Raw genomic sequence first — 26,782 nt, forward strand, 5'->3', positions numbered from 1 at the left:
CTCATGACCCCCGTATTAGTAAAATCCCGGTGACGGCCCTGCTCAGATCTTTTCCTTCCTTACTTAGAAAAAATAACAATATAACAATGGAAAAACACTAAATAAAAAGTAAATATACATTATTATGCATTATATTAATGGATTATTAATTCTGATAAATTCATGTTTAAAGTTAATTTTAATGACTTTATATACTGTTGAATAGTAGTGATATCAGCCAGGTAAATGTAGTGGAGTAAAAAGTACAATATGTGCCTCTGAAACTCAGAAGAGTCAATGTTAAAGTAATATAAAAAGGAAATGCTGAAGTACAAGTACTTCAGAATTGTACCAAAGTACAATACTTGAGTAAATTACATTTCCTCAGCAAGAACATGTAATGAACAATTTGAAATTCAATCAAAGTCACATATTGGATTTTAGATACATCAGCATGAATTTCAGATGTCTCCAAAATGTCTTCATTTGGAAAAGAAAAAATATTTCTTATCAATGCGACAACACAGCAGCAGAGATCTACACGAGTCACCCTGGTGATAGGATCACATGCTCACCACCGCCGTCCGTGACTCAACTCGGAGGTGGGTGTCTGAAAGCTGTCACACTTACACACTCCAGCATCCTACCTAATCATCCACCTACTGTGCCACACAGCAGGGGGGAGCAAGAGAGAGGGAGACAGACTGAAGGAGAGGCAGTTACCAAGAGAGGGAGAGTGATGAGTTGGGAGAGGAGGAGGAGGAGGAAGAGGAGGAGGAGGAGGAGGAGGAGGAGGAGGAGGAAGAGAAGGAGAGGAATGTGGAAGAAGACAACAAAAGATGAGGAGACAACACACAGTACACTTCTGGATGAGGAAGGACGATGAGAGAAGGCCAAATGTTTGTGATGCTGTTTGTTAATTAACAGATGTCCCCTGACTCAGGGAGGGGGAGAGCTGAGGATGTCCCCCCTCCCTCCCCCGGCCAACATGTCCGCTGGGTGATCAGCTATCTCCAGGGTGTGGGGACACAGGACGAGCCCTCACCTACCTGACTTCCTCTCACTCTGTTTCTTAAAACAGACGCAATGCTGAGTTCACTTTACCATGGGCACTCGGTGTTAGTGTTATTTTTTGTGTTACTGTAGTGTTAGTTACGCAGAGTAAAATATGCTGTTGTTCCGAGCTGCTGTGATCAGTTGATTAATCAGTTGTCAGCGTGATGGCTCCGACCTCTCAATGTGAGAACCTGTTGCTTTTCTTTGCATCACCGTAAACTGAATTTTTTTTTTTTGTTGTTTCTAAATGTTGATCAGACAGAAAAAAAGTTAACAAAAAACAACACCTGCTGGCCTATAGGAAATTGTGATGGGCATGTTTTTTTATGTATCTTGATCAAATGAACATGCACCAATTGATGAATCGAACAGATAAAGGGTAGACAGACTGATAGTGAAAGTAATAGTTAACTGAAAACCAACAGATATGACTGTTTAGCCCAGTGTTAGACACAAGCTCAAGTTTTACCTTCAAACTGTGCCAAAAATATGTGCACAAGAAACTCAAAATGATGAAGGATGCACATATTTTTAACAAATAGTGACGGCTACACTAGAGCTAGAGTAACAAAACTAGCTATTATTTTCAGTATTAATTAATCTGTGGAATTTTTCCAAATAAGAGAACAGTAAAACTTTGCCGTCAGTGGGTACTGGGTAAAGACAACCTAGAATTGCATTTGTTCCATATTGACCCAGACTTTTCACCCAGTGGATATTAGCGTGCAGCTCAGTGTTGCCAGTTATCTTAACCACTTCCATTTATCTATTCTAAATTATATATTTATTGACTCTTACGCATTGACAACAAATCCCTTTTAATTTGACCTGTTGAGGGTTTCATATATTTGTCCGTATTTTTCTTCTTTTTATTGCCATTTAAATATCAGTTAATGGTAAACTTAGTAGCTTACACTGTTTTTTATTTATACATATATCTATTTAGTGTCCAATTAGATATCAGTTAATGAAATGTTTTATCTGTTACTATGACAGGTGTAGTCCTCCACAACCCGAGGGGGGTCAAAAGAGCAACAGGAGTATCAGCAGAGAGAAGGGGTTTGATCTTGGCCCTGTTAAGACAGATGTTAAGTCTAACAGCGCCCTCCTCTGGTAAAAAGGCAGCACGACAAGCTGAGGCACATTTCCTGTTTGGCAGATGAGATTTCTCCAAACCAAGCGAAACCTGTGGTTCAACATGAAAACGTTTGTGCAGACTACAGCTTGACAGAAAAGACCAAGAAACAAGACAAGAGGCAGAGAGGAGCAGGGGGGGGGCGAGGGGGGTCACCTGTACAGTTTTTGTCTCCTGTTTTATTTGGATGAATGAAACACTTTCAGTTACAAAAATGACTTAAAATGAACAACACTGTACAATGAACAAGCAGAGTAATTTTTCTTTTTTTTTTTTTTTTTTTGGTTTTCAAGATAAATACACTAAAAGGCTAACTTGCTACCACAAGGGAGAAGAAGGTGGGAGACAGGTGGGGAAAGGGGTGGGAAGGGTTTGGGCTGCTTACGGGATGGAAGACACAAAGGGAGGAGTGATGACATTCAAACACACACACACACACACACACACACACACACACACACACACACACACACACAATAAGGAAACAAGCTGACTGTTGTGACAGGGGGAATTAAAGCTACATGTACTAGGAAGTTGGCAAACAGTACGTTACAGTTGACAGTGCAGGTCCTGTGTGGGGGCTTGTTGCTGTCCAAAGAACTGTTTGTCTTTTTTGCAAATTGCTGCGAACCACACCCTTCCCATTTTCCAGCAACCCCCACCCAGTCACGCACACACACCACACGCGCGCTCACAGGTGAACATGCAATTGACTGAAGCCCTCCCCTCCTTAACAGCTAACAACAAGATACCACTTCCAGAGAAAATCTAAAACTTCCCCTTGTCAGTATTTGCCAGCACACTCTTTCACACACACGCACACACACACACACACACAGAGGCATAGACAAACATCCAGGGGTAAAGGTCAGACAGTTAGACGTTAGGACCAAACATCGGGGTAAACTAAATGAAAAGGAGGGGTGGGGTGGGAGGGGTGGGTGGCCTGATGGGAAGTTAAGCAGTACTCTGGCAGCACGAGCAGAAAGGACAAGAACTTAAGAAGGATCAGAACAGCTACAAAGATACCAAGAGAAACTTCATTATCATCATCATCATCATCATCATCATCATCATTGTTGTCATCGTTGTCGTCGCCCATCATCATGATCATCATAATTATGAGAAGCTTAAGATTATTTTTCCAATGACAAATACTTAAAAATATACATTTCATCATCATCATCATCATCATCATCTTAATTATCATCATTATTTTCATTATTATTATTTCCCTTTGGATAGCTGAGGTTAATGCTTCAAAGACCGGCTCGCTAGGTGACAGAGGAGTAAAAGGGGAGCAGACGGGGGGGGGGGGGGGGGGGGCAGAGAGAAGTGAAGGGTGCAGTGGAGGCTTCGTATGGAAGAGAAGGTCAAGTTAGAGCTCTTTGGTTTTATTCTTTAACATCTGACTCGCTTTGCTGTGTTGCTGGAGAACCTTTGGACTAAAGCTGTATTGTAGAAGAGAGAGAGAGAAAGAGAGAGAGAGAGAGAGAGGGGAAGAGTGTGCATGTGTGGATGAGAGTGGGTGAGGGAAGAAGTAGCAGCTTGTTGGTTTCTTTGCTCTGCTGGCCGTGCCTCTCATTCTCCAGCGACAGTTACATCTCTCATGGCTTCACGTTCAGAGCATTTTGTTTTCAGTCAGGATTTTCCTTCTCCTGATTTCAATCAAATTCAAACACTGATTCTTGCATTTTAAAGGAATAGTTCTGCATGATGGGGGAATATGCTTATCCACTTTCTTGCCAAGACTTAGATGAGAAGATTGGTAAATGCATGGTAAATACGCAGCTACAGCCAGGAGTTGCTTACCTTAGCTCAGCTGAAAGACTGGAAACAGCTACCTTGGCTCTGTCTAAATGAGGCGGAAATTATGAATCACGTTGCTGATTCAAATCGCTTTGCTCCCTTCAGACGTGTTTAGTCACTGACTATGCAGTTTGTTCACTTGTTTCCTTTTTTCTGAGCCAAGCACTCACATCACTGCTCAAATGCACTTCGGTGTGAACAGCAGGAAGCGAACTCATTCCCATTCAAAGTGCTGTAATGTTCAGTGCTACGCTGCTGTTCAAAGATACCACTTTCAGTTGAGCACAGAAACAGGCTGTTTATAAGCTTAGCAGACACCTGTTTGCAGCAGAGGCATCACGTCCTAATAATCTTTCTGTCAGCTTTTAACCAGGCAGTAACACGCTGTGTGTTGTGGCTGAGCTGACAGTGGTGCTCTGACAATAGTCGCCAGTGAGAGGAGCTCCAGTGTAAAAAGCTACTGACAGTGACTCAGTGTAGTGAGTTGAGTCTGAAGGTAAAGCAGCTCTCAAGCTCAGTTACGTTATATCTTTTTGGTTAATCTGTACAAAAACTGCTGTTGTTTCATGGAGAGTTACGACTGGAATTACGACCATGGAGTTTTGTAATCACCATGAAGTTGCCAGGCTAGCTGTTTCCCTCTGATTCCAGTATTTGGGCTAAGCTAAGCTAACAGGCTGCTGGCATGAGTTTCATATTTATCATACAGATATGAGAGTGGTATTTGAACTATTCCTTTAAAGCTACTTTTATACTTGCGTACAGAGAAAATGTAACTGTGCGGAGAAGGAAATGCTGATGAATTTGCCGGCAGATCAGTGATATGGAGGAAAGTGTTTCTGAACACTCAGGTGGATGTCAGGATTTTGGGGAGCGTGTGCATCATGCTGGATCCCGTGGCAGGGCATTGACTTTGGTATCATTCACTAAGGGGGTATCCCCACCACAGAGACCTGCACTTGACACACGGTCCCTCAAACCCAGAAGCTCCCAGAAAAGTGCATCTCCACTTCAGTTTCCTCAGTTTGTTGACATGCACACCTCTCCCTCCAACTTCCACTTCCTCACCAAACACCGAGTCGTGAGAAGTGTCTGGATGCGTCACCTAGCAACCTCGGTCTCAGCCGTTCCCCAGTTACCTGCCCCGCGGCGCTCCCTGATACACGTGGACATCAAGTGGTCAATGTGCCCCCTCATCAGGCAATAAAGACCTAAAGGCGAGAGAGGACTCGGTGACCTTGGTGATAAAGTTGCTCTGAGGCACAAAACTAAAAGCTTTTTTTGAAAATAGATCCAGGTTTGATCCTAGATCTGTGCCAAAGAGCAGCTTTAAGCCCACTGTCCATGTTTGACAGGGAGGACGCACCGAGGGTCAGATATGAGGAGAGGGCTGTGTTCAAAGCTCAACACAGACAGCGGGGGGTGTATTCCAGGGGGACAAGGTGTGTGTATTTGTGTGTGCGTGTGTGTGTGTGTGTGTGCACAGGAGCATGAACCAGTTTGGCCTTTTGACCTTAAATGACACCTTCCGAGCCCAATGCTGAAACCTGCAATATATTCAATGATCTGTTACTTCCCAGATCGATCCTAAGCCTCTGCGTTAACCTCCATTAGGACGACGACCTTTGATCTGGCTTCACTGTGTCAGCTCCCGGCCACACGAACACACCGTCCACACGTACCATCCTGGTACCCTGATCCCCACTTGAACCCCGCATTTTAAAGCATTCATCTATTTGGTTTATCATCAAAGAATATGAGGTATATGATGAACTATCTCTCTTTTACACCCTACAGTGGATGAAGAAAAAGGTTGAAACAAAACATACAGGAAAGTGGAAACAAAAAGAGATACAGAAACAGAGACAGAGACAAACTGAGAAGTTAGAGGGCAATTTACGGCTGGGAATCCAAAATCACCCTCTTTCTCTTTTGCCTCCTCCTTTCCTCTCTATCATGTAAAAAACTTTAGTCTTTGCCCCAGTTGATCTTCTTCTTCTTTTGTGTTTTTGGTTGTGTAGCTGTAAAGCTTTCAGTGTGTTCTCCCTGTGGAGAAAATGTAGAGAACAGAAGCAGCACTGTGCCTCAGAGAGCACCTCATGCTGTAACTCAGGCAGTTTTTTCACACATAAATCATATTTATGCTTTGAAACAGAATTTCAACTTGCCTTTTTTTTGTGTCTCATTTTAGGAGACACAAAGGCAAGTGTGTGTCCAGGAAGGTAATACCAGATTCACGGTGTTCGTCCACACAGTGCTGCCTCTCACTACTGTGAGCTTCCCCTCCTCTTTAAGACGAGAGTCGTCTCAGTGAGAAAGAGAATATCTTAAAGGCCAACATCGTCACATCAGCCATATTCTCTTATGAAGTCCCCACAGGACCCGAGGTTGCATTTCTTGTATTATTTGGTTTAAAGAGGTAAGAACTTCAGCAGGGGGCGAAAAAAAAATCCATCACAAATACAAAAAAAGCACCTCTAGAAATAAATTAGCAAATAAATAGCAAGACAAAAAAAAGACAACAAGCAATTAAATCAACCCTACCTGAATAAATAGTACAATCAAAAGTCTAAATCATCGTTAATAAGGAGAAATAAAAAGTCCAAAGAGAGATAGTTAAAATTTTTGGTCTAAAATCAAGTTATTATCATCAATGTTTTTTAGGATCTTTTTTTTTCTCAAAGTCTTTTTTGTAAGTTTTTTTCTTTTTAATACATTAGCGATAAGTAAGCAGTAGAACATAGATCTTTTTTCTACAAAATCTATAGAAGCACTAACAGATACATTCCGTCTAAGAGTCAATGTGGAGAAAAGGTTTCACCTTTAAGGTGCAAACCCCACATCTAAAGTTTGGTTCGTGAAACGATTCTCGTGTCAGCTGTTTTTCTGGTGTGGACCAAACCAAATATTCTTTGGATACGTTAACGTCCAGCTCTCAAGCCGTCAGCTTGACTGAGGCTGTCTCTGTGTGTATTATTCTGCGTCTTTAAGTGTCATCACTGCAGTACCTATTCTTTTTTTTTTTTCTTTTTTACCATCCTGCTAACGCGTATATACAGAAAAACACACGGCTTCACCTCAGACAAACTGACACTAACCCATCTCTTTGCCCTCACGCAGAGTAGGCAGTTCCTCTTCCTCTCTACATGTGTTTGGTTTAGCTCAGTATTTGGTTTGGCATTTTTAAGGTTTGCTATTCAACTCTTTGTTTTTGGCTTTTTGTGTTTGTCTTTTTTCTGCCAAGACAGTCTGTTTCTTTATCTAATAAAAATCTGGAAGCTAAATTTTCACAGTATTTTTTCCAACCACCTGATAAAAATCTCTAGCACGACTACGAAAAAAATAAGGAGCTCTTGTAGTAAGTAAGCGAGTACGTTATCCCAAATGAGTAATAAGCACTAAAGTACAGTACATAAAACGGCATCAAGAGACACAGCAGAGATAAAACAATCAGAACCAACCAACAGAAAAATAAAAACAGATTTTTAGAAGATTTCAGTTCAGTGAGGTCATTTGCGTTTAGCTCCATCCAGGACCAGAGAGCTGAGCTGGAGAGAGGCAGAGGAGGGGAGGAATTGTCTGTCCTTCTTCTGCTCGCCTGTCTATCTGCCTGTCTAATTTATCTCTCTATCCATGCTACACAGTTTCAGAGTGGGGCGAATGCTGCAGCCCTAAAGCTAACAGACAGACAGACAGACAGACAGAGCGATGCGACGCCTTCATCTCTTTCAACACCTGCACTTTGTCCTCCTCCCCTCCTCCCTCCAGCCACATTTGGTTAGGGTTCTTTTTGGTTTGCTTCTGTCATTCCTTGGGTTATGTTTTTTTTTTTTTTTTGGTTTGGGTTTATTTTTGGTATCCTCTTACAAAAAGTGTGACACCTGCTGCCCCTCACTACAGTGTGTCCCTCCCTCGCCTGTCCCAGCGTACCCTTCTTTCTGGGGGTTCGGAGTAAAGGATCAGTTCCCTAAATAAAGCTTCCCCCGTGGGTTTTTCGATGGGCCAGGTGGAGGGGATTACACCAGGGGGCTTCCAGTGGTAGCGTCCTGTTCTCAGCCCTCGCCACACCCCACCCCCTTAGTGTCTTTATTGTGTTCATATGTCTGGGCTGAGGCTCTTAAAGACGAGGCCGGCCTTGAGAATGCTTTGGTTTCTATTTGAGAATTAATGGCAGTCTGAGGTGGAAAATGACAGTGAAATGTGACTGATGGAGTGATGATGGAAACAGACAAATATCAGTAAACATGTCTAGACAGACAGGTGTCGGGGCGTCTATGCTGATTCACGAGGCAGGAATGAGAGCCAGCTGTGACTAAACTTGGCTTTATTGACTTATTTAGCCTTCAGTCTCAATGGTTATTACTTCAAATCTCCAATCACAGCCCTATTTCATACTTTCAAAATGGTCGCCACTCTTAACAAACGTCATTTTCAGTGTGTGAAGTTTCCAGGGCGTGTTCATTTAGCCATGGAGTCACTGATAATGGGTTATCTTTAAGAGTGTGGAAAAGAGTGGTCTGATTAAGAGCACAAAATGCCACATGTTAGGTCTTAATAAATTCATTCACACCTTGAAATCAACTTGCAGAGTGCCAACTCTATTTCTGATCTACTGGCACTTGGTGAGGACTGAGACAAGCATCTCTTCACCTACGTCATCTCTGTTCCTGCAGAAAAGTCACATTCGAAACAAAATGCATGTTGATGACACAAATATGTATGACGAAGACAAAGATGATGACAATGATGATGATTCAAGTCCCATAAGGTAAAACTAACACAGTTGCAACAATAAATAGGAGCTGGATTGTAAAATGACACTAATAAATAATAATAAAAAAAAAAACAAAAACAAATCCCAACTATACTTCTCAAAGTGTAAAAAACAGATACTGAATAACAAGACTCCGTCAGGCGGATTTGAAAATGAAAAGGGGAGAGGAAAGCTTTTCTATGCTCTTAGAACCAGAGGTAGGTAAAGAGACTAATGTCGCGTGAGATGCATGAAGATACAGCAGTACTGGCAATCACAAGCTTTTGCCTCAGTAACAGGCTTTTACAAAAATTATCCAAAATATGTAGCATGAAAACCTATGAGAGACACATGAGCTGACACAGACAGGATGAGTTGATGGCAGCATGGATTGGCTCTTGATGTGTGTGGTGTGTGTGTGTGTATGTGTGTGTGTGTGTGTGTAAGTAGCAGTAGCAGTAGCAGTAGAGTCCTGGTCCTGGATAGCTTCAGTATTTACACGTCCTTTGAATAAAGCTTTTCTCTCCGTATTTTTGGTATTTGGGATTTTGGTATGGTTGACGTTTTTTTTTTTTTTTGTTTTTGTTTTTTTTTTTTGTCATTGTGTATTCCTCCTCCGCCTCATTCTCAGGTAAATTTTTGGTTTAAACTTATCCTCCCTACTCCTCTTCCTTCAGACCCGCAGCTTTTCAAAATAATAAGAAAAAAAAAAGAAAACGTAACCACAGTCCTCCTCCACTTTTCTTTGTCCTTGCCGCCATTCCTTTGTCACATAGTAAAGTTATCTTTTGTCATTTTTGGTTTATGCACTTCGACATGCATCTCTGCTGTCTCTTCCGTCTCTTTGTTAAAGAGTCATTGGTTTGTTTTCCTTCAGAGAGAAAGAGTGGAGAGGTGCCATGTCGATATCACACGTTATTGACAAAAAGGTCCCACGTTGCCTCCTCTCCATCTGTTTTGATAGATAAAGATTTTTGGTTTCAATCTTCCCCTTTCCCCCCTTCTCCCCTCTTTCACTTCTTTCCCTCCCTCTCTCCTCTTTCATTCTGTGTATTTTTGGCATCGAAAGACTGGGAGAGAAAGAGAGAGAGAGCCATTGCAAAAAAATAACGGAAGAAGAGCGCAAGAGAGAGAAAGAGATAGCTTTGGTGTGAAAGGCGAGGTTCTCATTTCCTCCTTCCTCCTCCTCTCTGATTGGCCCTTGGCGTGGTCACTCAATCTTGGCCCCGCCCAGAGAGGGTGGGCTGTGTGCCATTTCGATGGAGGAGCAGGAAGAGGCGGGGCTGGAGCAGGGGGAAGGGGAGCAAGGGGTGGGGCTAATGCTGCTGGCCGAGGGGAAAGGGGAGGGCTGGGAGGCTTTGGCTACGGCGGCACTGATCAGTCCAGCGCCGGGATTCTGGCCCATGTGGAGGAGGGCGGGGTGGTTGAGGAAGAGGGAAGAGGCGAGGCCCCCTGCGTGGCCCCCAGAGGTCCCCAGCATCACCTTACTGCCCCCCTCAAGACTGGAAAGAGGCAGCTGGCCACCACTGGCTGCTAGGGCTGAGGGAGAGAGAGAGAAGAGAAAACGGTTAACTATCCCACTATCAGACACTTTCACTCTATTCAAGAATAAACTTTATTTCATTTTGCAATCTTGCCTTTAACTTTTGTGTATTCTTCTCAGGTAATTTTTTGTTTTAAACTTATCCTCCATACTCCTCTTCCTTCAAGCTCTTTACAAAAGGAAAATTGTCTTGTCAGTTCCCGCTCTCCTTTTTTTCTCCAGTTATCTTTTGTCCTTTTCTTGTCACTAAAGAATAATATTTGGCGCGTTTGAGGATTTGTTTGTTTTGGAGTTAAGTTTTAATTTCTTTTCAATCTATCAATTTATTAGCCTTCCTCACCTGGCACCTCTTAAGTTGAACATTTCCTACAGTACAGAGCCAAACCACAGAAAGTGCCCAGACTTGTTGTATTCAATAGAAGTAGGTGGAGAATTCCAGTCATCGTTTACTTTAGATGAAAAACCCAGGGAGTGGCCATGAGGCGCCAAGTGATCTGTTATTCTGTCAGAAGTGCTGCTTGCACCTGACAGTTTTTCTGGGGGGGGGGGGGTCACTTGAATGACAGTTGAGAAACTTAAAAAAAAAAAAAAAAGCCATTAGAGATAAAAGGTTGTTGAACACTGTCTAATATCTGTAGAATCAGATACAGCATGGCTAAAGGTAAGTGGTCATGACCGGTCTGTTGTTATGGAAACAAGGTTGATGACTGTGGCTTCTTTCACTATGAAAATGATACATATGAACACAGCCTAATAATATTTGTGACTGCATAGCAACAGTAACACTTTTTTTTTTTTTTTTTTGATCGAAGAAAAAGCATCAGGTACTCCGACTACTCAAAGTGCAAAATGCCTTGAGGCTACTTTTGGTGAAGAAACTGTTATTTCTGCCTCCTCAGCGATCGATCTCTTGGTGTACGACTGCTGAGCAGCAAAGTGGTGTGAAATGGTGAGTCCAGAATGTAGCTCTGGCACTGTGATCCTGAAGGTCTGACACCAAAACCTGACATTTACTCTTGATGGTTCAAAGGTTTTATGGTATAAAATCCAGTGTAGCTGTACGTATTTACATTTAAAAAAAAAAAAAAAAGCAGGTATACAAGTGTGTAAAATGTTGTAGTGACTTTCCCTTTTTAATAGTCATCGTATTTGACTGATGATGAAATGAAGAGATGAAAGGTTAAAGATGGGTGAGACAGCACAGACACACAAACAAATGCACAGCCCACACAGTAACGTAACCGTCGACACTCACACACAGACACTTGATGGGATGGATTCATGGATGTCGGTGGCAACATACAAGAAATAAGTTCACAGCTCTCTCTCGGCCTCGCCTGCTTCATGAGCAAACACCCGCCGCTGCCTATTCATCTGTGTCTCCAGTCAGCAGTCTACCAGCGCGATTTGATCTGCCTGTCATGCGTAACTGTATTACTCACCGTCACATTTCTCTTTTTAAACAGGTCCCCCCTCCCCCCCACCTTCTCATCCTCATCAACACAAAGAATGATCAAAAATGAGCTCTGCTAACGGTGGTCAGGACTGTTTGGTGGTCACTTCTGTAGGATTGTATACTTGTTTTTTTATTGTGCTATTCTCGTACTGTTCTCAAGTGTAGGAAGGTGTCTGGGGTGTGTGTGTGTGTGTGTGTGTGTGTGTGTGTGTGTGTGTGTGTCATGTACAGTATGTGGCTGAGTTTTAGCATTTACGTGTGTGTGTAGGAGTGTATAATGTTTGTGTGAGTGCATGAGAGGAGGAAAATGTATAACCTGTGCACAGAATTTATAAACTCCTCTCTGGGTGGAAGATTTTTCCAGAGATTAAATAATATAGAACGCCTCCACCCCCACCTCCACCTCCACCTCTACCTCAGAGCCTTGAACTTCTACATCATATTCTGTTTGTCAGTGGTGCTTGATAAACCCATTTGCTTTTCAACGTCTCTCTCACACACACCTTGGATAGTGGCCAGGGGATTGTTACCGAGGAGGGCTTGGTTCATCCCTGTGTTAACTCCCATCACAGTGTTCCTGTTGTGTCACACGCACACATACACATACACACACACATTTGCAAGCATATATACGAACACAGACAGGCAGAGGAGAAAAGGTGAGAAAAAAAGCAGGTTTGGCAGCAAAGACAAACAGAGGGCAAATTCAGCCCTGCACATAAAAAGAGCTGAAGTTTGCTGCACAGATCTAAAATATGTTAAAAAAAACAAAAGAGGTTAGACATGTGGAGAGAAACAGGTCATGTTGAAAATGTTACAAAACTCTCATTCACTCTGCATCAATAATACAGGATGGAAATGATTCAGTACTGTATATCTGCATGTGTGTCTCTGTCGTATTCACCTCAAGTTTGCAGCAAAATCGGTGATGTAGTTAGACACGTCACCGTTCTTTTTACCCATACGCCATAAGCTGTGAACACAAGAACCACACACACACAAACACACACAGGGTTAGAATACACTGCTGCAAAGGGGAAGCAGTGGCACCCGATGGCATTGCTGGGACATCAGTGTGTGTGTGTGTGTGTGGGTGTGTGTGTGTGTGTGTGTGTGTGTATGTGTATGTGTGTGCATAAAACAATTACTGTGTGTGTGTGTGTGTGTGTGTGTGTGTGTGTACAGTATCAACAATTTAACTACAAACTGCAGGTGAACCGAGCATGGCGCAGAGCAGTATTCGTAATGAGTGTGTTTATGGAAATATGTGGTTATGTGCCGCGGTAATGTGTGTAATGTGTGTTTAAATGTTTTGCCTACATTTTTTCAGTTGATGTGGTGACCGTGCACAAAGAAACAGTGATTTAAAAAAAATATATATTGTAAGTCACATGAAAAACAAACATTGACTTAATACTTTAAGGGCCAGTTCTCCTAGATACTGTAGGTTTTGTTTAATTTCTTCAGGTTTTGCAGCATCCATCTCTCCACCAACCTGAAATTTTTTTGTTTTTTTTTTTTTGCAACTGTGCATTAATTACTTTGGATAATTTGTAGAACTCAAGTTTTAATGGGGGCTATACAGTGCTGCAGGACTGAGTCCAAAAACCTGGAAAAAAGTTAGAGTTTTAGCACCTCCGTCCTGAAGTCAATAAATTTTTTGAATGGGTTGTTGATTGGATGCCTGAAAAGGTTTGTGCTTAACACAAGCTCAAGAAATGTTCATGTTTGATTGTACAACATAAATACACCATTCATGATTTGTACGTGTCTTAAAAAAAAGGCGATTGCTAACAAGTGGCTAAATGAGACCACAGAGGTTGTCAGGGAGATTAAATGTCATCACACCAAACATTGAAAGTGCTCTACTCACCAGTACTTTACAGCCATGTTGTGTTTATGTAACATTAGCGTTTTACTTCTGTTATTTAGGCCTCAAAAATGATAAAAGATTATCTTTCTGAACAAAGTGTGGAAGTGTCAGAAACCTTTGTCACAGAGCTTATTTTCTGCAGTAATCCAAAAGCCTATGGAAAAATCCCATAAGCTTTATGTTAACTTTCAGGTTGGCCAACAACAATACATCATTCCTGCAGCACTCTTCTATTTCATCGGTAGAAAGCAGTAGAGGAGAGATGTTGCCCTTCAGTTTTAAAAATGCAAACCACACCACAAACAAAAGTCAGTTCACCTCCACTGTTAAAGTGGAGGCAGAAATCTCGGCGCCATGTTGTGCTGGAAACAAACTGGCTTGTTTGACAAGTTGTCCAACTACACTGGAAGGTTAGTGTGTTTACAGTTGTTCTGAATGGCCATACTCTAAAGCACAGTGCCCCTTAGAGAGAAGGCATGTGATAACGGCATGTTCTCAGACAATCTGTTCACACAAACAGTGACAGAAGTTTTTGTGTGAAAAAATAGGACTTACGGGAAAGTTCAAACCTCCACACACCTGGCCAGAGGCTGCATGAAGTGGGCGTTAATGTCAAAAGTTACAGAAACTGTTGGACGCAGTGCCAAATTTCTGACGTCAGAAACATGTGAAGGGAGGGGGTGTCAGAAACTGTTTGGTCATCTGACAAGCAGTTCTGCTCAAGCCATGTTGAGCAGATATCTTAAAGCCTGGCCAAATACAACCCTGAACACCAGAATGGAAAGATATCCCTGAAGGTAAGTGAAAAATGTGGTTTTTTTCTTCATAACTTGGGTGAATAGATGCCATATCCGCCCCCACCACAACTGCTGTACAGTAACTGACTGGGGAGATGGCGCGTTGTGAACGTCTTACCCTGTGTTAAGATTGAGTGTGCTGTGGCTGGGAGTGGCTGGGCTAGCCGTGCTGCGGGGAGGAGGAGGAGGAGTCACCGGGGAGGGTGCGGAGCTGAGAGAAGGGTGGGTTGAGCTGAGGGAGGGGTGGGTGGAGGTGAGGCTGGAGGTCAGGGGGCAGACGGGGGACATGGTGGTCACTGTTGTGCTGCTGAGACTGGTAACGGCCTGCGACAGCTGGCTGGACATCTGGCAGAGAGACAGAGAGACAGATTCAGGTTCCTGAAATTACAGGGTTGTGTTTCATACCAGTTATTCATTAAAACACACACAGGAGAGGGGACGTGAGGACTGCGATGCATTCCTGTCCAATAAACTAACACGCGTATCAGGGACGTCAAGGCTAGATATTTACCATGTGAGGGCTGTAGCAGGGCGGTTTGTGCGTCGGTGGGGCAGTGGGGGGCTGGCTGGGCAGGGGAGGGGTGGCACTGCTTGGATTGATGCGCTTCTCTTTCTGCCGGCGGTTGCAGAACCAGACCCGGATCACCTCTTTCTCCATGTTGAGCTGCTCGGCGATCAGCAGGATCTCTTCTGAGGTAGGCTTCTGGTTCTGCAGGAGCAGAGGGAGACAGGAACTTCGATTGATTTCATCAGTGCCATATTTCAACCACATGATTCAAAACATTCAAAATACCAACATCATCATGAAAACATTATCAAGCAGATTCAGTTATTAAATGAATCAGCTCCAGTCGTGATTGTGTTTTGTTTTGCGGGCCAGACAAAATTCAGTCAATCTAAGTGTGTGAGTTCATTTCAGAGTGAAGGATCCTCTTTAATCAGCTTTTTCTAATTTCTTTTAAAATAAAATAAAAGTTTAATTATCCTACCGTCATGAATGCGCGTTCCAGGGCCACGCGTACATTCGTCTCGATGCTGGTTCTCTTCTTTCTGCGGCGACCAGGAACCCCCTCGAAGCCCAGGGAGGGAGAGGACAGGGAGCTTGGGCTGGGCAGGGTGCTGTCTATGGACATGGTCTCTGGGGTGGGGGGGGGGGGGGGGGGGGTGGGGGGGGGGTAAACATACACAAACATAAAAACAACCTGAATGTCATGACTAATTATCATTTCCATATTCTTTAAGTATGTACTTTAAACATATACTAGTCTAAATGCAGTTATTCTGATGAGAGCTCACCTGCATCGTTGAGCCACTTCTCCAGCAGCGGCTTCAGCTTGCACATGTTCTTAAAGCTCAAATTGAGGGCTTCAAAGCGGGAGATGGTTGTCTGGCTGAAGTCATTGCCATACAGCTTCCCCATGGCCAAGCCTACGTCTCCCTGGTGGAGAGATAAAAGAAGGAAGTTGTAGACAAGTTAGAACAAATGGAAACATTCAGTACAGATGCAACCTGCATGTGTGTCTCCCTACCTGCGTGAAGCCCAGTTTGATGCGTCTCTGTTTGAAAGTGCGGGCGAACTGTTCCAGCTCCTCCAGGTCACTGGGCTCTTCGGGGTGAGAGGTCACTGAGGACATTGTAGTCACGCCTCCACCACCACTCACCTCCACACTCTTATCTCGCTACAGCAGGTGCGACGTCAGAGGAATGAAAGTGAGAGCGAGAGAGAAAGAGCGCGAGAGGAAGAAGTTTGTTTACCACGGGTGCAGGGACTGAGTTGTCCTTTTCCACTGACTAAAGCTCAAGAGTTTCCTCATACCTGTGCTTGGAGTCCCATTCTAGTTGGAGCAGACAGCAGGCTCCCTTGGTTTTGCTGAGGTAGCGGAATAAGATTTGGTGTCGATAGGAGTCCTGATGAAAAAAAAAAAGCACATTATCAACTATAGTAATGGCAAAAAAGTTGGTAATCGACAAGCATGTAACATCTATATCTGATGGGAGAGGTGTCCCCACCTTGCTGGGCTTGCTGTGGCTGTGGGAGGAGGAACTGGGCAGGAGACTGGAGGGGGTGGCCGGGCACCAACACCAACTGTTGAAGCTGCAGCAACTGCTGGATGTCCTGTGCAATCAAGAGAGAACGTATGTATTTATAATTCCTTGTGAATTTATAAGGAAAGGGCTCAGTGGAACAAAAATGTGTTAGCATGTTATCTTCTGACTCCAGCTGAGGAGTGGAGCAGATTTTGGATGTGCAGAAAACATAGAAGTAGGAGGAAAAAACTTTGTTATTGAATAGCATCAAGACAAGAATGGGAAAATGTGTGTATTCATGTAAGGTGGAAACTGTGAATCAGCAAATATATGACACACATGCAAGAAGAATTGTTCCGTGGCTTGATACTGTTTCCTCAATCAAGCCGCTTATCAGGAAGTGGCTTTGATTGGCAGTCAGTACCTGGGCGGTCAGCTGGATTGGCTGGGACAGGGTTAGCTGGGGTGGAGGAGGTGGGACAGGGACACTTTGGGCTGTCTGTTCCTGTGTGCTCTGTCCCTGTCCCTGGGACTGCGACTGAGCCTGCTGACCCGTTTGTCCTGCCTGCTGCTGCTGCTGCTGCTGCTGCTGGGCTTGCTGATTTGCTGCAGCGGCCGCCTGAGCTTGCTGATTGGCTTGGGCGGCTGCATGGGCAGCATGAGCGGCGTGGGCTGCATTGGACTGCTGCACAGCTGCAGCCAGGAGCTGCGCCTGAGCCTGCTGCAGCAACAACTGCTGCTGTGCTGGCAACAGGGCTGTCAACTGGCGAAGAGAAAAAGAGGAGAGGAGAGGAGAGGAGAAAATTGAGATAAAACAGAGAAGAGGGAAATAGACAGGAGGAAACAAAGAAGGAAACAAAGTGTTCAAAAAGAAGCACAAGAGAAGCAAGCAAGGTACAAGCAAAGCAAAGTGTGTGTGTGTCTCTGCACATGTAACATATCTCTGTCTTACCCCTGCTAGTTGGGAGCCGGTCAGCATGAGCTGTGTGTGCTGCAGGGCCGTCTGTGAGGGGGTCGGGCCGTGAGAGGGAGGAAGGGCCGGGGACATTTCACCGCACTCCTCCATCTTATTCTGTGAGGAAACAGAGGGACAAATGTCAAACAATATTCATTTAAATAAACATAAGTGTCCACAATTAAATCCTAAATCCCCTTTCTTCCGTCACAACATTTCCATTACTGCACAGGTGCAAATAGTAAATATACTGCTCCTTTCCAATTTAATGCAATTGTAAAAAGCATACATTCACTAAAAGGAAAAACAATATCAAACATGAGCTGGTCAAAAAGGCCAATTAGAAACACCCTCAACAACTATATTGGCTTACCTGGCTATTTAAGGTCATGATAGGCAGTGTTAATCATTTAAAGTTTATGTGTAATTTCAAATAACGCTCATGAGCTGATGAAACTACCAGTCTCTCTCTCTTTTTCCTGCACAAATGGATGATCTGTTTTCCCAGGATAAGGCATGTTTGAACTAATTTCCATATCTCCTGTGGTATGCAAATGAGGAGGATTTCACTGTTTAGTGTGTTGTAGCATTATAGATTGATTTGAGTTGTGAATGTGCTCTCTGAAGGGAGAGTGCCATCATACTCTCTACTCTTTGTGAATTTGTTTACATTCGAGAGCGAGCGGAGAGTCGACACATTATACACGACAAAAGAGCAATTCAGTGCACAGAAACGAATACAAAGCTGAGGCAGCTATACTGTCAAGAAACCTATTGTGCTATGTTAAGATACAAAAGATGCACAAACATATGCCTAGACATGCACAGGCAGTTCAGCGTAATGGTAACACACACACACACACACTCACCTTGCTGCTGCTCAGGGTCGGTGACAGAGGAAAGGGATTGACTTTCATTGACTGAAAGAAGAAGAAACAGAAATGACTTCATTTTCATTACAAAAATGAAACTTACTTTCTATTTTATTTTCAAATAAAAATGGATGATTTAACAGATTTTTTTAAAATTAATTTTGCCCATTTTGATTAAATGTTTCACAGATTTTTTTTCACGGTTTTCAGCTGTTGAAATGTGAGGATTTGCTGCTCTTTTCTGTTTAACATCACTGCAAACTGAATTATCTCTGGATTTTTCACTGCTTATCAAACAGAAATTATTTGAAGATGTCACCTTGGCCTCTGAGAAATTTTTTCACGAATTTCTGAAATCTTTTGTCAATCAATCAATCAATCAAACTTTATTTGCACTGCACTTTTCATGCAGCTTAGTGCAGTTCAAAGTGCTTCACAGATGACTGACAAGCCAAAAAGAAAAAAGGACAAATCAGCCAAGAAAGCTGACAATAATAATAAGATATAAGAAAAAATAGAATAAAATACTATTCAAACTTTTAGACTTGCAAAATAATTGACATCTGACGCCCTCCCTTTGTTATCTTTTTTGGCGCATCAGTTATGTAGGTGAAAGAGGTGGGAGATGAATGTGACAATCACAGGATTCAGATGTACCTGGTGATTTGATTCAGGTCCATTCCGCTCAGAATCTGCGTAGGAGGGAAAGGAAAAAGTGAGAAATTGATTGCGTGTTAGAGCGCAAATACGACGTACAGTGTCAGGCGCGGATAACCGTTTATACTAATTATATCTGAACTGTATACCGTATGCATATGGACATTCATTTGCGTCTTACCTGTGCCCTCCAGCGGTGAGTCAGCCCCTACTTTTTCGACCTCTACTGGCTTTGACATCCTGATATCTGAAACAGGAAGACACGCAGATAAACAACAGTCAGTCAGGCTGACTCTTTTAGTCTGTGTCAGACAAGAAAAGCACACGGAAGCAAAATAATAGACATTTACGAAGCAGATGATCAGAATCTGGATGACAGCAGGGGAAAGAGGATGCCCATGGTGTTGATCTTAGATAGCTTAGGGTTGAGTGTTTTCAGGTCACGGAGCAGGCCTACACACTACACCAAACAATGTAGCTGAATCATTCACATGTTGCTGCCCACATTCATTCACTTTTTCCAATTAGTGGTTTAACATAGAGTAGGTTGACCCAAGGTGTTTGCTTGTTCTAAATTTAACTCAAGGTGTTTACGTGGGAGCTCTGCACTAAAAATGTCTCATGTTGTGTGTCATTCATTACAAGACCACATCACTTCCTGGTTGATACTGTTTTGGGACAGTCCCTATGGCAACAGCACTGAATGGAGGGAAGGAAAAAATTGAAGTCTCAAAGTGTGTTTATCAAAGAGAATGTGGCATTTTTGGCAGAAAAAGCATGTAGGAAAGATGGGAATAATTTGAGAGGAACTTTGAGAGAATATGTGTGTGTGGGATGTGTACATGTCTATATACTTGTATGTGTAGTAGTGGTTTTGTTTTTGTTAATCATACACCCGTATTATGTCACGATAAAAGCCTTTTATTTGTCTGAAACCACAAACTGTAAGAATACTTTTTGTTGTCTCTCTTTTTTCTCTCTCTTTCTCTCTCCCTGACACACACACACACACAGACACACACACACACAGAGCTACTTCCCTTTTGTGAAAACATGCAAATCTGCCCAACGACCAACTAATTATATCTGCCACCTGCATAATAAACTCTCAGTCTCCCTCCTCCTTTTCCTCTCTCCTCTTTCACCCCCTCCTCTCCCCTTTGTTTGTCCTCTTTTCATCCTGTTGTTTCTCAAGTTGAAGATGAGACAGCGCTGACAGGACCTCAAATGTTAATTTGGTATGCTGGTAATGGTAACTACCATATTGCTGTGTTTCTATCAATGTAACACAAAATACAGAAAATACTCTTATTTGACCTTCTGCTATGCCAACAACAAAGTGGTCAAGCATGGTTTTCACCATTGGGGGGCAGCAGTGGCACATGGAGAAGAATATAGTCCTTATCCACTGACCAGCACTGAGCTGATGTAAGTTTAAAAGTCCAGTGCAGTCTTTATAAAGACAAGAGTGTACAGATAAAATGCGCCACTCCCCAATGAGAGACACAGAAACACATTTGTTTCAGTGAAACAGATGTGAGAACAGCTGACTCTGGTACGTGCAGTGTCTTTAGGGGAAGGGGGAAGTGGCGATCATCTCGAAATGCTCCACTCTGCAGCCACACCGGTTATAACCTGGGGTCAGGGTGCACGCACGCACACACACACACACACACACACACACACACACACATACTGACCACAGGATTTCCCTCAAATAAATGAACTTCTGCAAAAAAAGTTAAATTGGGTCACTAACCATGTGGACGCAAATATCTGGTAAAACTATTATCAGGGTCAATTTGTGGGTATTCCAACATTACTTATAGCTCCTGTTCTGGTGCTATGTGGAACAGCTATTATTAAATAAATAAAAAAACGTCCAATGTTGCTCAACTCCTGGAGAAAAACCACTGAATCTGCACCAACATGCAATGTCTTCCCCTCAAGATGCTCACATTTAAAACTCTGTTGGAAGGTAACTCCCTCACACTGCACGGCAAAGTTAATAATATACTGTAAATGTCACTTCTCTTACACTGGACTATCTTGAGCTCAGTAGGTGAAGTGTACAACACTAAAGCTAAATCCACCATATAAAGTGATAGCTGAGCTGCTAAAGCTGAAGTTTTCTTGAACTGTACTGGCTGTTTGCAGGGAAGGTGTGATTTGATTCATGGCTCAAAATGGCCTACAGACAGTAGCATGGTGGATAATGTGGTCAGTAATACAGTGGTGGGACAGTATATCAAGTTGCTGTGTCTTTTTCTCACTTCCCCTCCCGACTTCCCCTTGTACCGGGTTGAACGCAGAGCGCTAAACCCAACACTTACTGTCAGTGAGGCTATTAATATTAGCTTGCTCTCTCTCTCACTCTCTCTTGCTCTCTTTCACTCTGTCTTTTAAAACCTCCCTCTCTTTTGCCACACGTTGCTGCACACACACACACACACATGCACTTCTAATTTTACTTGACTTAGAGCAGAGTTACATGTTGTAAATGTTTTTACAATTTTAGTAAAGTGACGATTAAATAAGCCTGAGAATAAGAGGCTTTATCTTCTAACATAGGGGCATGAATTATATTTGCAGTCGCGTTCAGAAACTTTTTTTTTTTTTTTTAACAAGTACAAAGTTTAATTACTATGTCTCTTTCATCCATCATTAAGCTGTTAAAGCATATGCTAATCTTACAGCAAAGCCCAGGGATTATCTTTTATCCAGCAAGAGCAGCATGCTATGCCGTACTCACTGTATCTTAAACAGACCAAATTTAATGCTGTATAATCCTGTGTCATGAATAAATGATGCAACAGAAAGGAACAAGGAACAACAGTGTCTGTGCTCAGTCTGGACTGTTTCTGTTATTCTCCTCTGGGTATTTTGGCTGAGATGAAACTCCAATGCAACCAACCCGAACTCCCCAACCCCCCCACATCCACCCCACCACCACTACCCCTAACCCCTCACCCCCACTTCCTGATTCAGGACGCAACCCCAGCACCAAGGGGGGGGGGGGGTGTCTGGGAACTGGAGTCATCACACCAACTAACTATGGATTTCAAAAAGCGCGCCACGCTTTGGGGTGCCCATTTTGATAGTAAAAACATCTTCCATTTAAAACTGAGCGTCAGAGAGTCAAATATCCCCCTCAACGCCTTTTGCACATCTCTGTGAAGATGAGGCAATGAGCTGAGGTCAAGATTTCAAAATAAAATAAGGAGCTGGACAAATAAATAAAAATGAATAGGCAGATAAAGACAGGATTTAAGAATAAATTAAGGAACAATAAAGTGAGAAACTGAAGAAAAATTTGAGATGTCACAGCAGCAGTGGCAGCAGGCTGACCAACAAGGCTCTGGTATTTCATTACATTCCAAGCCACTGGTGTTGGGGTTGTTTAACCAAATGGAAGTGTTGTCTGTTGATTTTGTCTGTTACACAAAAAAATGACTCATGATTTAAAAATGCTTAAGACGAGCTTATAAAACACCCTATAAATAAAAGCAAATTCTGCTGGAATAGAGACAGATGTGATTATGTATAAAGCAATCTAAAAAAAGATAACACATACAGCAACATAATGTGATAAAATCTAATTTCTCAAACAGGCCTTTCTAACAGTTTAACCTATGTGCAGACATATCTTAAATTTTCTATGTAGTTAAATATTTTTTTTTCACTTGTTGTATTGATGCACTGTGAGTAGATGAATAAAGCTGTACATGGAGATTAAAAAAATATTTTGACCGTTAATTAAAATTATGGAAAAGCCAACTCTGTAGACAAAGCCAACTCCTAATATTCGTCATGTATTCTCTTTTGATTCTGGCATTAATTAGCGAAACTGCTGAACTTTTCAATTCAGACATGTAGAAATAATTTTAATTGTCACTCAGCAAAATTAGTAATTACAATATTTCCAACAATTTCTTTTGTTTTTTAGCATTCACCCTCTAAACTCTAGCACTTCGTATGACTTGCACTGTGATGCAGAGTGGTGTATCCTTCTCTGTTGCAATTTGTGAACTGGATGTGTCACCTTGGACGGAGTGACTTACATAAGGTCACAGCAGTGACCACATCAAGTTAAGAAATGACTTGCTGATTTTTAAAACATGAATCACTCGTTGATAAACACGCTGTCGCAGAAACGTGTCATTTTTTAGAAATCAGTTTAAGACACCAAAGACTGAGAAATATGAGCTAATTGACATTTAAAATTTGATTTCTTTTCTGATCATTGGTGAGTCAGCTAGCAGTGCTGTGCTCTTCTCTGGTACTTGTAGTCGGTCAGCAGAGAGTGTGTCTGCTACTTCTCACAGCCTGAGCTGACCACGAAAACAAGGACGAAGGGCTTCTGCTTTGTTTTCTTATCATTTTTTAAATACTGAGAATGATAGTTATATTAGACATTTCCCTTAAAAAAAAAAAAAAAAATCAAGTATCTGACTGCTTTAAAATGTGCTTTGAATTCATTGACATAAATATTAATTAAAAAATGGACAAAGCAAGAATCATTGCAACAACCCACACCTCCAACACACACACACAGACACACACACACGCACGCACACAGAAAGTTTACACCAGTTTCACCAGTTGCACGGGAAGAAACCTTATGAGCTAAATATCTATGAACTGAACATAAATGTATCAGTGCCGCAGTGCTTGGCAATAAAAAGAAAAGGTGTTTTCTGATGGCAGAAAAATTATCACAATATAGAAAAACACTGGCGAGACACACAAGCTGCAACACTGATTTTTCTTCACCGCTATGTTTCAAAAGACATTTGAAAAAACTTTGTTTCCACAGTATTCCCTCAAGCTTTTTTAGCATTCAGTATTCAGTATAAACACACACACACACACAGACATGCTATGGGCTGCCGAGGTGTCTGACCTTTCCTTCTGGCTGCGACAGACGTCCACCCATCCATCCATCATCCCTCCATCCATCCATCCATCCATCCCCATCTTTCTCTTTCTCTTTGATGTTCTCTAATTAGCAGAGCTTCTTAGACCCAGTGGCATTAATCAACAGCGTAAACACAGTTCTCTTCCTCTCTCTCGTTCTCACACACTCACTCACACACAAACACACACACACATAGACACAGTTCCCTCTCCCTCCCGTAAAGCTTAATTGGTCTTGGTAAATGAAGGCCAGCAGAGAGAGAGAGGGCTGCACAGACAGTCACTCACCTGGCAACCACATACTGGAGAAGTCCTTTGATGCTATTGCTGCTGTCTTGGTCATATCTGTGTCTGTGTGAGAGTGTGTGTGCGCTACGTGAAAGAAAAACTCTCACTCTCCCTCTCTCTGACTGTCTCTACCCAAAAAAGGAGGAGTGTATTCAATCATATGCGTGAAAGAATCACTCCCTCCCTCCCTCTCTTTCTCTCTCACACATGACACCCCAAGCCCCACCTCCCACATCCTGCAACACAACAGGAAGTAAGCCTCAAAAGAGTAGGACCTCGGCACAGAGTAGAGAAAAATACAACACAAAAGAAAAAAAGAAAGAGAAAGGGGGGACACGCGAGAGGTTAGAGTGTGGGAGAGAGTGAGTGAGCGAGGAGATTGAAGAGATAGACAAGGTGAAAAAGAGGGGGATGACGGGTGCCGATGGAAAGTGATGGCGCGGCTGGAAACAGCCACTCACACACATACGCTCACTCACTCAGACACGCAAGAGAAAAACAGCAGGCTTGACATTCTGACCGAAGAGCGTGTGATACATGCGTGTGATTTATGACCCAGTCTACCTTCAAAACATCTCCAAAACCCAGCTGATCAGAGTTTTTCCTCAGCACTAAGCTATTTTAACAGGTGCATGTTGCCTGTTCTGTCTACCATGAGTCACGACCGTCTCTCCTCAGTCAAATCTGTGGGGTAGCTGCGAGCGAGTACATCAGTGGGCGTAAGGTGGTCTGTTGAGGGAGGTCGGCACCAACAAGAGAAGATGTGAGACATCCTCAGCTAAGTTTACCAGCCACAGCTCTGGTCTACCCTGAGCGGAAGGAAAAACTCTGTCACAGCACTCACTGTACCACTGACCATCCCACACTGTGGGCTGCACACAGTGATACACCACAGAAACCTACAGGAATCCCATGAATCTCTACACGTGATGGATAGATGTGGCATGAAAGTGGAACATAACCTAGATATGAGCAACTACCAGTGCCGCCCACTAGGATGAACAGACTAAGACGCTCCTAAATAAGTGAAAATCTAAGGTCACAGAATGATCTCAAGGAAGCCGAACAACATGTTTCAGCAGGCATACTGCCTAGATTTTCAAATCTGAAAGTGTGAAATGTGCTGCTCTGACTATGGGCCAAGATGACCACAAGGTGGCACTCTTGATTCTCTAATTCTGATGAACCGCCGAGCTCCACTGCTGGAAGAGAGGCAGAGCACCCCTCCCTCCCCTTTCCTTCTCCCTTGGTCGGAGTTCACTAATTCAAAAGCTAACGGCAGCAGAGTTCCCAAGTTTAACCTTATAAATACTTTATGTGGTGATTTACAACAGCCCCATGTACTGCCGGATAGACGCTCACTAAGAAGTGCATACGGCACTGCACTCGAGGTGCTCTCCATTACACAGAGGCATCTTTTTTAAATTTGTCCTCAAACACACACAAACACTAATGGACTGACACATGTAAGTATATTTTTGCCATGAGGGACAATGTCAGCATAAAAACTTTGCTGAGATTGAAACTGAGCTTTATATTGTTTGGCTTGTAAGTAGCAGAGTTTAGAGCTGAAACAATTAGTTGATTAATTGGTTTGTCAATCAAAATAAATTCATCAGCAATCAGCATGTTTTTGGGTTGTGAGCTGATAAAATTTGAAGATGCCATCTTGGACTTTGGATGTGTGTAGGAGTGAACCAACTGGTCAGGCCCGAGCAAGGACACATTGCACATTGGAGAGGGGGCGTTTCTCTGGGTCAGAGGTCATCTGGGCAGCCTGGCTTTGGCCGTGACCTTTGTTCAAACCCCAATCTACCCACATCACTACCAACGTGTGTCTTTGTGTGTGTGTGTGTGTGTGTGTGTGTGTGTGTGCATAACTGTGTGTGCGTTTGTTTGAGAAAATCTAACAGTTGACCAGTGAATCTAAGTGTACGCTGGTTATGTGTGTGTACTGTATAGTTCATGGCCATGGGGGGCCATCCTGCCCCAAGGAGGTCTGAGCCTTGGTTACCATGGAGACCAGACCTAGCAACACTCTTGCCACTTAGATGATACTGGGCCGACGGCAACGGTTTCAGTTGAAGTTGACATGTTGATATATACTACATAATGAACTATGATATTATTAACTTAGAATTAATATGTTACTATGGAGCAATATGTTAATGCAGAGTGTGTTTTGGCACCACTAGAAGTTATATTTTCATGTTCACACACACACACACACAGACATACACACACACATAGATATAAAAATATCCACGTACATACACAATCTGATAGTGGGACCCCAGGGAGGAGGATGGGGGGAGGTGGAGGCCTCTAGAGCACCATCAATCACTCCACTGTCAGAGAGAGAGGGAGAGGCAGAGAGGGAGGATTGGGGGTTACTAAGAGAGAGAAAAAGAGGAATAGTGAAGAAAAAAGGGAGGGAGAGAGTGACGGGAATTAAGGTGAGTGATAGAGAGACTAGAATAAAAAGACTGGAGAAAGGATGTTAGCTGGGGGTGAGGACGGTGAGAGAAAGATGGAGGGATAGAGAATGTGTGTATAATGGGTCATTGCAGGGGCAATTCTGAGGTCTCCAAACCTGCTCAGTAACCCTCTGCAGCTCGGCCCTACTATATCTAATGCAGCCTCAGGCCCGGAGCACACACTGGC

General features: G+C 42.9%; 1 protein-coding gene across 7 annotated transcripts in view; it reads right to left on the reverse strand.

Annotated features, from left to right (window-relative positions):
* Positions 1-9,295: 9,295 nt before the first annotated feature.
* pou2f2b (POU class 2 homeobox 2b) overlaps positions 9,296-26,782 on the reverse strand; it is a 37,983-nt gene continuing 20,496 nt past the window's right edge. Inside the window, exons 1-16 of one of the 7 annotated variants that reach the window (XM_071469813.1) lie at positions 24,119-24,246; positions 19,095-19,160; positions 18,914-18,948; positions 18,254-18,304; positions 17,382-17,501; positions 16,854-17,192; positions 16,412-16,517; positions 16,218-16,309; positions 15,931-16,080; positions 15,698-15,839; positions 15,391-15,539; positions 14,913-15,110; positions 14,520-14,746; positions 12,636-12,704; positions 12,235-12,308; positions 9,802-10,271 (exon numbers count right to left, since the gene is read on the reverse strand). In XM_071469813.1, the coding sequence (XP_071325914.1) occupies positions 9,943-10,271; positions 12,235-12,308; positions 12,636-12,704; positions 14,520-14,746; positions 14,913-15,110; positions 15,391-15,539; positions 15,698-15,839; positions 15,931-16,080; positions 16,218-16,309; positions 16,412-16,517; positions 16,854-17,192; positions 17,382-17,501; positions 18,254-18,304; positions 18,914-18,948; positions 19,095-19,160; positions 24,119-24,173 (2,202 nt within the window). In that variant the 5' untranslated portion in view covers positions 24,174-24,246 and the 3' untranslated portion in view covers positions 9,802-9,942. Of the gene's footprint in view, positions 10,272-12,234; positions 12,309-12,635; positions 12,705-14,519; positions 14,747-14,912; positions 15,111-15,390; positions 15,540-15,697; positions 15,840-15,930; positions 16,081-16,217; positions 16,310-16,411; positions 16,518-16,853; positions 17,193-17,381; positions 17,502-18,253; positions 18,305-18,913; positions 18,949-19,094; positions 19,161-24,118; positions 24,249-26,782 lie in introns of those variants that run through there. The other 6 variants (XM_071469816.1, XM_071469817.1, XM_071469812.1 and 3 more) reach the window with 6 other exon arrangements.

Source organism: Trachinotus anak, unplaced genomic scaffold (assembly GCF_046630095.1).
Source record: "Trachinotus anak isolate AG129_WGS33_773 ecotype Australia unplaced genomic scaffold, CSIRO_AGI_Tana_v1 ptg000032l, whole genome shotgun sequence".
NCBI lineage: Eukaryota > Metazoa > Chordata > Actinopteri > Carangiformes > Carangidae > Trachinotus > Trachinotus anak.